Here is a 15,658-nt window from a genome sequence, read left to right as displayed (position 1 = left end):
ATCCAATTCTTTATTTTTTTTTAAGATGTTATTTATTTTATTTTTAGAGAAAGAGAGAAACAGCACCACCAGGAGGGTCAGAAGAAGAGAGAGAAGCCCAAGCAGAACCCCCGCTGCGCAAGGAACTCAATGCAGGGCTCCATCCAAAACCCCTGAGGTCATGACCTGAGCCAAAACCAAGAGTCAGATGCTTAACCAACTGTACCATGCAGGAACTGCCAGCATCCATTTATGAGCTGTTTGCAGAATACTGTAAACAGTGTGATCATTTTTGTGAAAATACACATACCCGTGCTCGCATGAGCCGTGCAAATCTGTCTGAAAAATTAGCCCCAGGCTGCCTCTGATGATGAGGTTATGCATAGATTTTTTTTTTTTTTTTTGGTTTCTTTGTATTCCTAATATTTCTACAACAGGCATAAATTGCTTTTGTAACAATCCAACAGTTACCTTTAAAAAGTTAAGGAATAAAATCAAGAGCCTGACTGGACAAACCTTCTGTGAAATTGCTACAAATTACTTGCAAATGCTCCTTTTTTGGCCACAGGCACCAGATGCTGGTTCTAATGCAGAGAAATAGATGATCTCTTTAACAATTTTATTTTTTTGTTGTTTTATTTATTCATTTTTTATGCAATCTCCACACCCAACGTAGGACTCGAACTCATGACCCCAAGATCAAGACTGGCAAGCTCTTCCAATGGATCCAGCCTGTGATTTTAAAAGGATGCATGGAGTAAGGTGATCAAATTCTCTACCTACAGAGTTACAGAAAGAATCTTTGTAAAACATACAGAAGTACTTTTAATTACTTGAAAAATGACTTAAGGCAGTGACATTTATTTTCAAGTATCATTAACCTGGGGTACCCTGCTGGATCAGTCAGTTAAGGGACGCACTCAGGTCTTGATCTCAGTGTTGTGAGTTCTAGCCCCACATTGGGTTCTGCACTGGGCATGTAGCCTGCTTAAGAAATAAAATAAAAGGGAAATAATTTAAATTCATCACCTTTTCTATGGGAGTAAATTCACCATGTCTGTGTTTTTCAGAAGAGGGAAGCATGGTGCCTCTCGCAATGCCCGGCCCTCTGCCCCACACCACAGGTGGCCACCAGCCCCTTCCCGGGCACAGGCAGCACCAAAAGCCAGAGACTCCCTCCCTTCCCTCAGGGGACCACCCAGCAGAGCAGGGCTCCTGAGATCCTGCCTGGGATGCTCCTGACAAAACCCAATGTTGCCACCGCATCACTGTTCCTAACATGGCCATCTGTGCCCTGGGTGGTAGTGAGCAGGGGCTCCAGATCCTGGCACAGGACCCAGCTCTCTTAGTGAATGGTTGTTCAATATCTAAATGAACTCATGCATTAACTAGGGAGACGCAATACAACCACCAGTGGGCTGATAGAACTTTTTAACCTGAGCTCCAAATTTTCAAGTCAATGTATCTGCTTTCAATCAACTATTAACTCAGGAACACTCATTTGTTTCAAAAACTCATTAATTGTTTTAAGTCTCATTAATTCTTGCATTCACATCAGAGGCCTTCCTTTTTGACCACTTCCCTTGCTACTCAAGCCCTGACTCCATAAATCAGAAAACTTCAGGTAGGAGGAACCTTGGAGGAAGAGCAACCTGTCAGTGTCACCCAGAACCTTGGAGGTGGAAGGATGAGGGCGCCAGTGGCGGGCCATTGGGTAAGTGGACTGTGTCACGCCCACCCATGTAGTGGACACGCCCATTAATTTACATGGATACGCCCACATACAAGACACACCCACTCACCTAAAGGACACATCCATGGACACGCCCACCACTTATACTCACACACCCCACCTACTTACCATAAGTCTGGAGCTTTTCCGTCAGTTTATCAACATCAATGTGCAATTGGCTCTCTATAAAGTTTCTTATAAACTTGTTCCTCAGGGCTTCCTAAGGAAAATAACACAGCGTAAATAAAAATAATCTCATTTCCTCTTACTAAATGATTCTTCTTAGATTTATTTGACGTTTCATCATACAAGAAAAAGACACGTAAAGTGAATCTTGGTCAAAGAGGTTCCAAAAATCATGGTAAATGACAGGATAACTGTTGATTAGGACCCCACCATGAAAAACAAGAGTATTGACCCTGACAATTCAGACTGTCATCAAAATTATGCACGGCCACTGAAAACAAAGAATGAAGTAAGAGTTGACTTTTCAGGAGAATTTTCTAACAAGAGGAGAGGGTGATGCTTTATAGAAGCTCATTTACAGGGTGCCTACCTAGCTTGCTCCGTCAGTAGAGCATATGACTGTTGCTCTTCTGGTCATGAGTTCAAGCCCCATGTTGGGCATGGAGCCTACTTTAAATGAAATAAAATAATCCTTAAGGCTCTCTCTGTCCCTCCCTCCTGCTCACACACCCATGGGCACGCACACGCTCTCTCTCTAAAAACAAACAAACAAATATTAAACTAAAGAGATAGCTTTTTTAAAAGCTCTTTTCCAGTGTGCACATGCCAGTTGTAGAGACAGGGTCCTTCACAAGAAACCACTGTGGAAGGCTTTCTGTATTTCCTGAACCTTTTTTGGCCATCAAATGTCATCTTCGGAAGAAACTCACAGATCATGATCCACGTGATCCCTCTTTCATACTGATGGCTCCAAATCTTCTTCGCCAATGTTTTCACTAAGGAGGGCTCCCCAAGGCACTTGGAATGAAAGCCTGCCTCCTGATCGATGCCCCTGGCAACGGCCAACAGCCCACTGAGACCGAGGGGGACACTCTGAGGTCGTGAGGCCAGAGCCAGGACTCAGCAAGGAGGGGGCTAGCAGAACGGGGACTGATTCTGGAACTTGTCCGTTCCCTAGAGAATACTGACACATGACCTGACTCTGTGTGAGCACACAGCCTCGAAACTTAGGACTTCCAGGAAGGAATTCTCAGTGTCCACCCTCTAAATTCAGGTCTGTGATTCCTCAGCCTCTGCCTCCTGGATGTGAGGATTCTATGACTCTTGCATACGGATGACAGGATTTCCTTATGAAACACTGGGGCGCACTTTTATTTTACTTTTATTTTTACTGGAATTTTGTTGGGCATCTGCCGCAGGCCAGACCAGGGTGGGCACTTCCTGTGTATTGATCATCTGTGCTCGTCCACATCTCTGAGAGGGGATCCTTTGCTTTTCACTGAGCAGAAAGGGTCTGGTCTGGTGGCAAGAGCCAGGCGTGGAATACAGGGGTCAGACGGTATACCCCCAAGGGCTCTTCACACTCCCCGATCATGATTGCCACACTGGGAGATGGGGAGCCACTCACCACGCTTTGTCCTCAAAGACGAGAACCTCAGGCAATGGAAGAAGGAGTTGTGTTTCTAACATGGCTGCTTGGCACACGGTGCTGGCTCATGGGAGGACCTCTCCCCGGAGCCACGTGGATCCCGGGGTTGGGGGTGGTGGGGAGTTAGGTGCTCACATGACTTCGGAAACTCTCCGTTTGTTGTTCACGATGTTCCATGTAATTACTTCCAATGGCAGCACAGACTCTCTCAAAGCCTAAGCTATCTATGATCTGACCCGTTAGAGAAAAAGCCTGCTGATCCCAGTATTAACAAATTAATCCGTGAGCAAACAAGTTCAAGAAGATGACAATAGCCCTTGCACTCACACAGCGGGGGCTGCTGAGAACCAGCATCACAGACTGTCAAACACCAGGATGGGACTCATGGCTGTTTCTGGGCTCTGAAACCACCTGGGTTTGCCCCAGGCCAGCAGCTCCCTGCCAGGCCTACTGCCAGAAGCCAAGGGACCCCTGGCACGGGACCCCCCAGGGGAAAATGCCCGCATCTCTGGGACAGTTCACTCCACTGCTGGGCTAGACCAGGAATCAAAGCCAGCCGGGCAGGCTCCTGAGCGATGAATCGCTTGGACTACTTGTCTGGTGCATGAGAAACAGACCAAACAGAATAAAAAGGTAAGCATGATTTCTCCTGCGGTCAGATTTAGGGGACTTCCGGTTACACAAACGTCCCCAGGTTATGATAGGGCCTACCTCCTGTGAAGTTCTGAAGTTCACAGCTGTCGGGCAGGAGTTGGCCATCTTAAACCACAGCCCCCAGAATTTTGGAATATGTTAGGTTGTAGATACAGAATGTCAAGGAGTGATAACTGGCCCTTTCAGTAGACCCACAATTGGAAAAGTACGCAAACCACTCAGAAGAGAATTAAGGTACAGAACTGTGCCTCTGTTTACGGAATTTTTTTTTTAAAGATTTTATTTATTTATTTATTTATTTGACAGAGAGCGAGCATAAGCAGGGGTAGGGGCAGCAGGAGAGGGAGAAGTAGACTTCCCACTGACCAGAGAGCTCGATGCGGGACTCGATCCCGGGACCCTGAGCCATGACCTGACTCAAAGGCAGATGCTTCCCTGACTGAGCCACCCGGGAGCCCCTCCATTTATGGAATTTAAAGAACAGGGAAATACTATTAAATTATTCATCGTGCTCATAATAATGACATCTGGCACGAATCAAGCCCTTGACAATTCACAAAGCTGACTTACACATTCAACTCTAGATCAATATTATTAGTCAGCAGACAACCACACACGAGGGGCTCTGTGGGCTCCTCTGAGGGGCCACTCCGAGTTCAAGGTGCACCCTTGCAGTTGCTCCCACTGCCCCTACCCCTGGTGTGAAGGCCACTGTCACTCACCTGCAGCTGGTCGAGCATCTGGTCACTTCCTCCATTCTGAAACATGCTGGACATTTTCAGCAGCGTTCCTGTTAACGTCTTTAGCTTGTCCACGAAACGGAACGTATGATTTGCCTGCAAAACAGCACACGTGGGTGTCTCCCACTCTGTCGTGCTGCCTTAGGAAGATTCTTAGGGGTTGTGTGGGGACAAGAGGGGGAGAAGCCTTAGAGACACGACCGGCCACCAGAGGAAAGATCCACCAAGGTCACCAGCAGGACGCCGACGCCTCCCCAGGCCAGGTGACTGGCTCTTGCATCCTCATCTCGGAGGTGAGCCCTAAGAACACTCTCATGGACTCTCCCTGCAAACGCCGTCCACCATCCAGCACGGGGGCCCCAGAACTGAGCTCATTGTAGGAACAGCAGATGTCCCCAGTACACGCCAGCTACATAAAACATAAAATCATGATTGTCCACATTTCCTCCTCCAAAATATACTCTCTGGGGGCACTCGGGTGTGGGCTCAGTTGGATTAGCGGCTGGCCTAGGCTCAGGTCAGGATCCTGGGGTCTTGGGATCAAGTCCCGAATCAGGCTCCCCACTCAGCAGACAGTCTGTGTCTCCCTCTCCCTCTGCTCCTCCCCCTGCTCATGCTCTCTCTCAAGCTCACTCTCTCTCTCAAATAAATAAATTAAAAATATATATGTTCTTGGGTAATACCATGCATTTGTTCTACGATACCCAAGACTTGCTGAAGATAGAGGACAACCACCTATATTTGATCCTTTATTGCCGCTGGCAGGACAAATGAGCACCAGACTTCTGTAAAACAATCTGGTATCATAAACATATTCTTAGTCAGTGACCCACACACACAAAAATCCCATGCCTTTTTTCTAAAGATAAAACAACTCTATCCTCAGAAATGATTTAAGTGAAATAGAAAATGATATCCAGAAAAGTGGCTATGGCAACATTACTCTATTTTTAATCCTGAAATGGTCTACATGCCATAAAGACAAGGCTGAGTAAAGAGGGTCTGGGAGGTCAACCACATGTCCCTGGGGTCACCAGGAGACTCTCCTCATGTCCCAGGCCACACCAGCACAGGAGCCAAAAACAGCTGCCCCAGAAGAGAGAAGATGCTCTGCAAAGTCATGGTTTGCTGCCAGCCCAAAGACAGGGCAGGGTCCTCCTGGGCCATGGCTGGAACGCACTTGAACAGTGCCCTCCAACCCCAGCAAGGCCTGGAGCCTCTCCTCCCTCAGTCCATTTGCACTCATACCCTTGCCATTGTTTGCCTGCATGGGCTAAGCGCGATCCACTATGTCTAAGGCTTGCATCGTGACCCTTGTGGTCAAGTGATGAGGCCAACGCGTGAACAGGAGAGAAAGCTCTTCATCTGAGCTGATTACATGAACGAGAGGAGAAAACATAGACCATCTCGGCCTTGTATTTTCATAACGAGTCCAGGAGGGTCAAGAAAGGAGTAATTAGAAGCTGCGATCTGGGCTGAAGACTGACCTCTAAGCCGCTGACCCTACAGTCAGCCAAGGCAGATGGGCAGCATCCCCGGAAATGGCAATAGGACAAATCTCCATGCAGAACCAACCTAGGATGCGTCCCATCCCCCAGAGGACAACCACGAGACACAGGGAAAATGAGACAATCCAGGACAGATGTGGGAGAGCCAAGCCTAGGAGGACTCCAGACCCAGGGGAGGAAAGGGGCCAGAGCAGAGTCAGGAACCACAGAAGGAAGAAAACTCCCTATTGCTCACAAGAACCCCTGAGTCTGTGTGTTTCGGAGCCTTTCTTAGAACAGGCGCAACCATTCAAGCAGACGAGTATCTAACAGATCTCATAAAATCTGGAATTCCAATTGAAAGTGGAATACACATCCAAGAGTTCACAAGAAGCTTCTCTCTTTTTTAAAGATTTTGTTTATGTTTTTGAGAGAGAAAGAGAGAGAGAGAGAGAGAGAGAACATGAGCAGGGATGAAGGGTAGAGGGAGAGGCAGGCTCCTCCGTGAGCAGGAAGCCCAACTCCAGGCTCCATCCCAGGACGCTGGGATCATGACCCAAGATGAAGGCAGACACCTAACCGACTGAGTCACCCAGGCACCCCAACACAAGAAGCTTCTTAAGATGGAAAAAAAAATTAATGTAGCTTCAGATAGTTTCTCTGCAAAATTAAAGGTCCATGTTGGTGAACCACAAACTCTGGCTCTAAGAGGAAACAGGACAAACCCAGAACTCCTGTGCGCAGGCCATCTTCAGATGTCCAAGCAGAAAGAACCCAGACTACCTGTGAGCACTCCTAAAATAAGTTCCTGGAACCCAACCTGAGGAAGAGTTAACTCAGTGTAAGAATACAATACATCTCATAGGGCACCTCCCCAAGGGGACCCCATCCCTCCCACCCTCTCCCCTCCAGCAATTCTCAGTTTGTTTCCTGAGATTAAGAGTCTCTTATGGTTTACCTCCTTCTCTGGTTTTGTCTTGTTTCATTTTTCTCTCCCTTCTCCTAAGATTCTCTGTCTTGTCTCTCAAATTCCTTGTATCAAGGAGGTCATATTATAATTGTCTTTCTCTGACTAACTTATTTCGCTCAGCATAACACCCTCTAGTTCCATCCACATCGTTGCAAATGGCAAGATTTCATCTTTTGATGGCTGCATAGTATTCCAGTGTGTGTGTGTGTGTGTGCGCGCGCATGCACGCGCACGCACGCACATGCATATTAGTGTGTGTGCATGCATATATATATATATATATATATATATATATATATATATATATCACATCTTCTTTATCCATTCACCTGTGGATGGACATCTAGGTTCTCTCCATAGTTTGACTATTGTGGACAGTGCTGCTATAAACATTTGGGTGCATGTGCACCTTTGGGTCCGTACATTTGTATCTTTAGGGTAAATACCCAGTAGTGTGATTGCTGGGTCGTAGGGTAGCTCTATTTCCAACTTTTTGAGGAACCTCCAGGCTGTTTTTCAGAGTGACTGCACCAGCTTGCATTTCCAACAACCGTGTAGGAGAGAAAATAAATAAAATCTTAAAAAAAAAAAAAAGAATGTGATACATCTCTGATACCATCAAGATGGTGCTGAGCCATGAAACCATTCAAATAGAGAACTGATTTTAAAGTTTATTTATTTTAAGTCATCTCCACACCCAACGTGGGGCTCAACCTCATGACCCAGAGATGAAGAGTCATGTGCTCTTCCAACAGAGCCCGCCAGCATCCCCAAAATTGATTCTTCAATAAGAGCTAACAAAGTCCTAAGTTGAATCCAGATGTCCGTGATAATTCTTGAAAAGAACTGTGAACATTATAAGTTTATAATGGGAAGGTTATAACTGAAATTAGAAGTCCCAATGTCTGATGATTATGATGCCAGTTAATGGGATGATAATCTTTAGAACGGTAGGCTCCATCATCTACAGAAGGGGCGAAGGGTGGGCATGGAGATGGGCAGGGAGGCAGGAGCTCCCACCCCAGTGAGACAGAAGGACTCTCAGCATTCACTGTAAGAGGGAAGTTCAGCATTGAAACACAGAAGGGAGGGACACTGGCACAAAGTGTGCAACTCTTGATCTTGGGATTGTGGGTTCGAACCCACATTGGGTATAGAGAAGACTTAAAAATAAAATCTTTTTTTTTTAAGATTTATTTATTTATTTGACAGAGAGAGAGTGTGTGTGCACAGAAGCAGAGGCAGCAGCAAAGGGAGAAGGAGAAGCAGGTTCCCTCTGAGCAAGAAGCCCAGCGTGCGACTTGACCCCAGGACTCTGCAGTCATGACCCAAGCTGAAGGCAGACACTTCATCATCTGGGCCACACAGGTGTCCCTAAAAATAAAAACTATTAAAAAAAAAAAAGAAGAAGAGTGGAAAAAGGTAACCACAAGAACAAAAGTAAATTTTAAAACTGTAACAGAGAATTAAACAATAACTCTAAACTTGCCATTCACAACAATAACTTTGAATAGGTCCAAACATCCAGTTCAAAGGGTTTCAGACCCAGTTAATTAAGTTAGTCAGTAAATATCTATATTTATGGTGTGTCTGTAAGCCAGGTCCAGGTATAGGTGCTAAAAATACAGCTATGCACAAAATACACAAAACTGTGTTCTTTTTATTTGAGAGAGAGAGAGCATGTGTGTTTAGAGGGGGAGGGGCAGAGGGAGAGAGAGAATCTCACACAGACTCTGCACTAAGCACAGAGCCTGACTCGGGACTCGATCTCACAACCTGAGATCAAGACCTGAGCCAAAACCCAGGGTCAGACGCTCAACTGGCTGAGCACCCAGGAACCCCAAAAAACTCCTTTCTCATTTAAGATTACGATCTACTGCACAGACAATGCTATGAAAGGCCAACTGGGTTGTTACACTGCACTGAAAACAAAAGATTTAAATATCAAGCAAAACCAAAAAAGCTAGAAATGGTAACAGCCACCAAGATAAAACTCGTGAATAAACAGAACAAAGCTTGTCTTATTATGAAAAAAAAAAAAAAAGGAAATTTATGGACTCGAGAGCATATCACCAAAATACATGAAGTCGAAAGGACTAGAAGTAAGGAAGGAATTTGATAAGACCAAACAGTGGATGACGTTAAGCTTTTGTAAGACCAGGCAGAGAGTCCTTGAAAAATCAAATCGAGCAGATGGACCCCTGTTTCGGGTTAAGACCTTGTCTCTGCTGCTTATCAGCTGCATACTCTTACCCAAATTATTTAAACTGTCAGCTTCAAGCTTTGAGAAAAGTGGGGGTAGTGGATGTGGTGGTATTAAAATAAATGGACCTTCTGGTGTCTCGCAGCCAGGCCTGGCCCATAGCAGGTGCTCAGTACACATGTCCCACACTGTCAGTCCTCACACACGTACACAGATGTTGGGTGGCCTGAGGGGAAGATCTAAAAATCTTAAACCTACAAATAAAGAACGCACACACACCCCAAATGCAGACGTATATTTACATATGTAATGTGTTTTATATATGTATAAACATCTATATATGTCTTACTGCAGTTTAAATTAGTTCAAATATCCTAATTTATCATCTGTATGCATATATACCCTCACTTTTCAAACATCCAAGAAAACTGTACTGAAACTGATATGCAGTAAAATCCCAAACTATAGGAATCATTTAGGTACATATAATGAATTTAGAATTTCTTAGCCAAAGTTGGTGTCAAGTTCTCAGCCAAGGTTGTTTAGAAGTAACAGGTTAAAAAGTTTAGATATCACAAATAACTCCTGACTTACAGACATTATTTAGGACATATTCATCCAAGAAATTGTGCAAATGTTAGCTATAACAGCATACCAGACGAAACCAAAATTCAGACTCAAATACATTTGTTATTAATTAAAAAGTGAAACTTAGTCAACATATCACAATAACACAACAAATCTGAGGAAAGCAGCAAGAGACTGATAGAAATAAATTGTGAGAAGAAATTACTTCAAGGGCACCTGGCCAGCTCAGTCTGATGAGCACTTGATCTTGGAGTCGTGAATTCAAGCCCAATGGTGGGTACAGAGATTATGTAAATAAATAACTTAAAGAAGAAGAAGAAGAGGAAGAAGAAGGAGGAGGAGGAAGGGAGAGAAAGAAGATTACCCACCCCACAAAAAAAAAATAATAAACAAACAAAAAGGGGCACCTGGGTGGCTCAGTGGGTTAAAGCCTCTGCCTTCAGCTCAGGTCATGATCCCAGGGTCCTGGGATCAAGCCCCACATGGGGCTCTCTGCTCAGCAGGGAGCCTGCTTCTCTCTCTCTCTCTGCCTGCCTCTCTTCCTACTTGTGATCTCTCTCTCTGTCAAATAAATAAATAAAAAAAATCTTAAAAAAAAAAATAAAATAAACAAACAAAAAAAATGCACAGCTTGATTAAGAAGGGTAATTAACTGATGGCGATATTGAGATAAACCAGAGGCTAGAATGATCCAGCAAAGTATTTGAAAGCAGCTGTCCAGTGCTTCAACAAGTTACTACAAACTGTCTTGAAACAAACTACACAGCAGAAAGTCTCAACAAGGAAATGAGTCAGACCATGGTGCGTTCCCCCTGGAAGGATGAGGCATAGGGGAACCTCCCAGCCAGCACACGCCCCCCAGTGCCCGGATGAGAGCAAGTGATGTCCCCGGGACCCTCCTTCCCGCTGCCCAGTAGATGTCTAAGAGCCCATCCCCACGAGGACCACAGAGCGGCCACGGTCAGCAGGTGGGCTGGCTCCCTGTCTCGGGCTCCCAGAGCCCTGCCACAGAGTGCTCACACCCGGGACACCTGCAGCGCTAGGTCTGGCTCTCCATCCCAGAGCAGCCAGCACCCACACCAGCCATGCTGGCCACACCAGCCGTCGCAGGCTGCCCTTGGGCTCCAGAAACTCACTGAGGCTCAAATAAGTGGGACCCATAGCATAGCTCAAATAAGTGGGACCCAACACCTCGTGTCTGCTTCAGCAACTTTGGAGCAAACTACTGTCACAATCAAAACGGCGTTCTTGGTCCTCTGACAGAGGTCTCTGGGGACCCCAGGGACATGGAAGAGCACTAGCTCGACATTTGGGCAAAGTATTTTAATTACGAAAACAGTTTGAACCATATCTTCTCCTCCTCTGACAGGCCCTGAAAAGGGAGATCTGCAAACTTCGTGCAGACTTCCTACCAGGCAACGCCTGGTTATCACGCTGTGCTGGGCTCTGCAGGTGACACAGAGACGTCAGTGGGACCCTGCCCTAGGGAGCAAATTCATGGGCCATGAGGGTCAGGGGAGAGCTCCTGTGAGAGCCCAGGGCCAGTTGACGCAGACAAGTGGCCCTGGGGCTGGTCTCTGGAGGACTCCTGCCTGTTTTGCAGAATCGAGCCCCTTGTTCACATAGTCATCAGCAAACCAGCCCCCCTTGGGTTCCTATCTTCCATGTAATTCCAGAACCGGCTGCAGAACCTGAAGGACAGAGCTTGCACGTGTCCTCGACGGTCCCACACATTTCCATGTTCAAGCGGCAAAAGAAAGGGGCAATGTTCTGCGCGGGATCATGTCTTCCCAAAGCCATAACCCCCAGGACCTCAGAATTTGTGACGGTGTTTGGAGATCAGGTCTTGAGATGGGTGATAGTTAACGTGATATCACAGGTTGGGCCCTAATGAGCAGGGTCCTTATAGGAAGAGGACATTAGGATGCAGACACACAGCAGACGACCATCTGCACACCCCGGAGAACGGACCCTGCCCACACTGTGACCGTGGACTCCCAGCCTCCACGACCGGGACAGAGTCTGCGTATGGGCCAGCGAGGACAGGCAGCGTATCACAGACTTGAAAGTGACAGAGGTGTCAATTTCCAGTTCCACCTCTTACCAGCTGTGTCTCGAGTCTGCTCCAAGCCTTTGTGTTCCTGTCTGTATAATGGGGATAATTAGTACCTCCCTCCAACGTTGTCGGAGGGGTAAATGAGATGGTCCGTGGCAGGGGCCTGGCCAAGTGTGGATAAGGAATAGTGAGGACTGCAGCAGGGCACGCTCCCTGACTGCGCTCACCCCTCAGGCAAGATGACGGCGGACGGGCGCCCGAGCACAAGTGCCATCATGAGGGACAGGGCACCCGGGGATGCGGGGAGGGCAGAGTGTAATCTGTCCCTGGCATATTTGAATATACACACTTCTCTCAGCTCCCGTTCCCAGGCACTCGGCCCAGGCTGTCCAGATACAGCTGGGCTGAGGCCATCCTGGCACTAAGGCCCCCTTGCCCCTTCGAGGAGCAGGTGCTTGGCAGGTCACCAACCTCGGCTCAGGACACAGACATCGATAAAGCCTGGCTTCCTTCCCCTGATGCTAGAAGAGACTAAGAGTCTGTCCCCCGCCTGACCCCTCTGCTCAGGCCACCACGGTTCTGAGACACACACGGGTGAAGGCCAAGTGCTCTCTGCTCTTGGCTTCCCCTCAGCCCACAGCCCCTCTCACTCAGCCCCATCGCCAGGTGCTGGACAGGCAGCCCCTCCTCTGTCCCTCTCTCTCCTTGGGCTCCCGCCCTCTCTAGATACAGTTTTCTGCCTCAGCACCCATGACATTCTGCACCAGAAAAACCTCCCCAGGACAGTGGGGGCTGTCCTGTGCATTTGGGGGAGCCTAACAGCATCCCGGCCTCCACCCACTGGGTGCCCGTAGCTCCCCTCCCCCACCTCCACCCCGGTTGGGACACCAGAGATGTCTCTAGACATTGCTTCAGGTCCTCTGGGCACAATATCATCAGGCCCCACCCTAGCTGAGAACCCCCAGGCCCCCCAGCATGTCTGCCTCCTTCCTCAGGGGACATCCGCCCTCCCCAGGCCTCTGGCAAACAATGGCGGAGCATCCTTAGGAGATCGCATTCATAGAGAAGACCCAGGCCTACATTAGTTGCCTCTTTTCTAAATATCATTTCTGATACTTACTCTTTCTCCACTCCTCCAGACCGCACGCACTGCGAGAAAGCCACCCTTAGCTCGTGGGAAAAGGAAACTGAGCACAAGCCGTCAGACAACGCTCCGGGGACTGACGTTTTGCTTCTGACGCCGTTCCTGGCATGCTTCTGATTCTTGGAAACCCACTCTAGTTCTTTTATCTGTGCTTTCTACCTTTCTAACCTCCCTTAAAGCTCACATGGTGTCTTCACGCTGTTCTTTAATTTGACATCAGCCCAGGGCCAAGACCAAACACAATGCTGACCACAAAATTAGAAGAGGGTACTGATGCACTGGCACCACTTGGATAAAAACACGGAAAGACTGTGGATTCTTGCCTAAATGCCTTTAGTAGGAGCTGAGTACTCCCTTGAAATTGTAGCCGTTGCTTTGTTGGGTTCAGGGAAGTGCTCGGTGGAGGGGAACAACCCCCGGGGAACCCAGGTAGGCAAGGGCATGGGAAGGGCGCCGGGGACTGTGGTGTAACCCCGTGAAGAGTGATCTCCCACGGGAAATCCTTGATCTCCCTCATGCCTCTCTTTTGCAGGTGAAGGAAGAGTTCTCTATAGGATAAGCCCAAGGTCACACAGAAGGTTGGGACAGGGAGGGCGATCCCCAGCCTTGCCCATGGGCACACCTGTCCTTACCACCACCGTGCTTCTTGGTGATGCCCTCCATGTCAGAAGTTGAACCCCCCGAACTTACACTTTTTCCTACACACGTGTCCACTGTAGGTGGTTCCACGTAACAGAACATAATGCAGAGGACTAAGTAATTTGCAACATCGAGCCCTGTACCCTACAGATGATGTAGCTTCACTTTACCCAAGTGGCAAAGTGTCCAGGGTCTCCCACCCACGTGGGACTTTACACTAAGGGTCTCATGACCGGATCCAGCTTTCATGAAACCAAGCAGCCGAGGCCGACTGCCAAAGTGAAGTTAGACTTATCAGTCCAAAACCAGGGTACCCACTGGCCAGGTCACAAGCCGCGTGGGATGCATGAGACCCGCGTGGGATGCATGAGAAAGACCAGCTCCTGTTAGTGCCTATGAAATCTGAAACGGGGTAAGCCAGAATCCGGGAAATCTCTGGTTTCTCTAGAATCTTCATCATCTTCAGGCTGCACGGGGCTCGACCCCTCCCCGCACCTGTGGCCTGGTCAACCTTTGGCCCCCGCCTGCTGACGGAGGCCCGGCGCATGCCCTGCCCTCCAGATGCCTCTCTGTGCGAGAGCTGCCCACCCCTCACGCTGAGTGAGTGCCTCCTCTTACATATAAATCACTTCTTTGCTTGTCTTCTCTTCCCCACGGCAGCGTGGGCTCTCCAGCATCAGAGGGGGTCGTACTAACCGTTGTATCACAGAACACAGCACAAGACATAACACTATCATATACAAATTATTAATAACACTAATGGATAATATATAATCAATTAAGAAACTCAGGGCTTATTTATTCTTTTTTTTTTTAAGAGAAAAATTCCTTCACATTTCTTTCTTTTTTTTTTTTTTTTAAGTTTTACTTGTTTAAGTAATCTCAACGCCTGACGTGGGGTCTGAACTCAGGACCCCGAGATCAAGGGTCACATGCTCTTCCAACTGAGCCAGCCAGGCACCCCCCTTGTTTCCGAAAATTAAAATTTACAGGGACGCCTGAGTGGCTCAGTTGGTGAAGCATCTGCCTACAGCTCAGGTCATAATCTCAGGGTCCTGGGATCAAGTCCCGCATTGGGCTCCCTGTGCAGTGGGGCGTCTGCTTCTCCTTCTTCCTCTGCCCCTTCCCTTGCTTGTGTCCTCTCTGTCAAATAAATAAATAAAATCCCTTTAAAAATAATAAAATATAAATTGAAATTTACAAGAGAGCTGTGATATAGAGTCGTTTCCTATGAAGTTCTTCAAAGAAGCCTAACCAGGAAGGGAATCCATTTGCCCCAGGCCTGTTGGAGCGTCTCTCTGGAGAGACGAACTCCTGGTGCTTATGTAGATTAACACCATTTCACTGTGAGAATGAGGATTTCTGTAAAGACCCCCGCCAAGTGATATTTTCAAGACCAAAACAGAAATTATTGGCGACATTCGGAGTGCAGGGGGTAACTGCAGCCCCAGAGCTCTCACGGGGGTACGGAGCCACGGGTCTCCCTCCACTGTGATCCCACAGGATGGCCCCAGGGTGTGCAAAAGCCAGACGGACCCAGATGAACACCACGATTCCTGTGACCACACGCCAGCACCGACTGCTGCACTTTCAAGTTAGTGCCACTTGGAGCTTGAACGTGGATCATTGGGGGAACCCGGGATCTCCTCTCCTGGGTGGGAAAGTCAGATCAGATCACCCACATGTCTGTCCTTGATAGAAGTCCCTGAAAGGAGCCTGCAGACTTCCTTACAAGCCACCACCAGGCACAAAAACAAAACGAAAACCACAGCACATCCTTGGAAAAGAAAGCACTGATAGGAAGAACCTCACACCCAAGAGCACATGGGTGCGTGGCACTACGTGAGGTCC

The 15,658-nt window shown here is 47.7% G+C and overlaps 1 protein-coding gene across 1 annotated transcript in view; it reads right to left on the bottom strand.

Annotated features, from left to right (window-relative positions):
• Positions 1-15,658, bottom strand: part of ABCA13 (ATP binding cassette subfamily A member 13) — a 323,477-nt gene that overhangs the window by 202,872 nt on the left and 104,947 nt on the right. The window contains exons 28-29 of the mRNA XM_032305346.1: positions 4,703-4,816; positions 1,841-1,931 (exon numbers count right to left, since the gene is read on the bottom strand). Coding sequence (XP_032161237.1) covers positions 1,841-1,931; positions 4,703-4,816 — 205 coding nt within the window. The remainder of the gene's footprint in view (positions 1-1,840; positions 1,932-4,702; positions 4,817-15,658) is intronic.

The sequence above is a fragment of the Mustela erminea genome, chromosome 11 (genome assembly GCF_009829155.1).
Source record: "Mustela erminea isolate mMusErm1 chromosome 11, mMusErm1.Pri, whole genome shotgun sequence".
In the NCBI taxonomy this organism is placed as follows: domain Eukaryota; kingdom Metazoa; phylum Chordata; class Mammalia; order Carnivora; family Mustelidae; genus Mustela; species Mustela erminea.
This window is presented reverse-complemented; position numbering and strand designations above follow the sequence as displayed.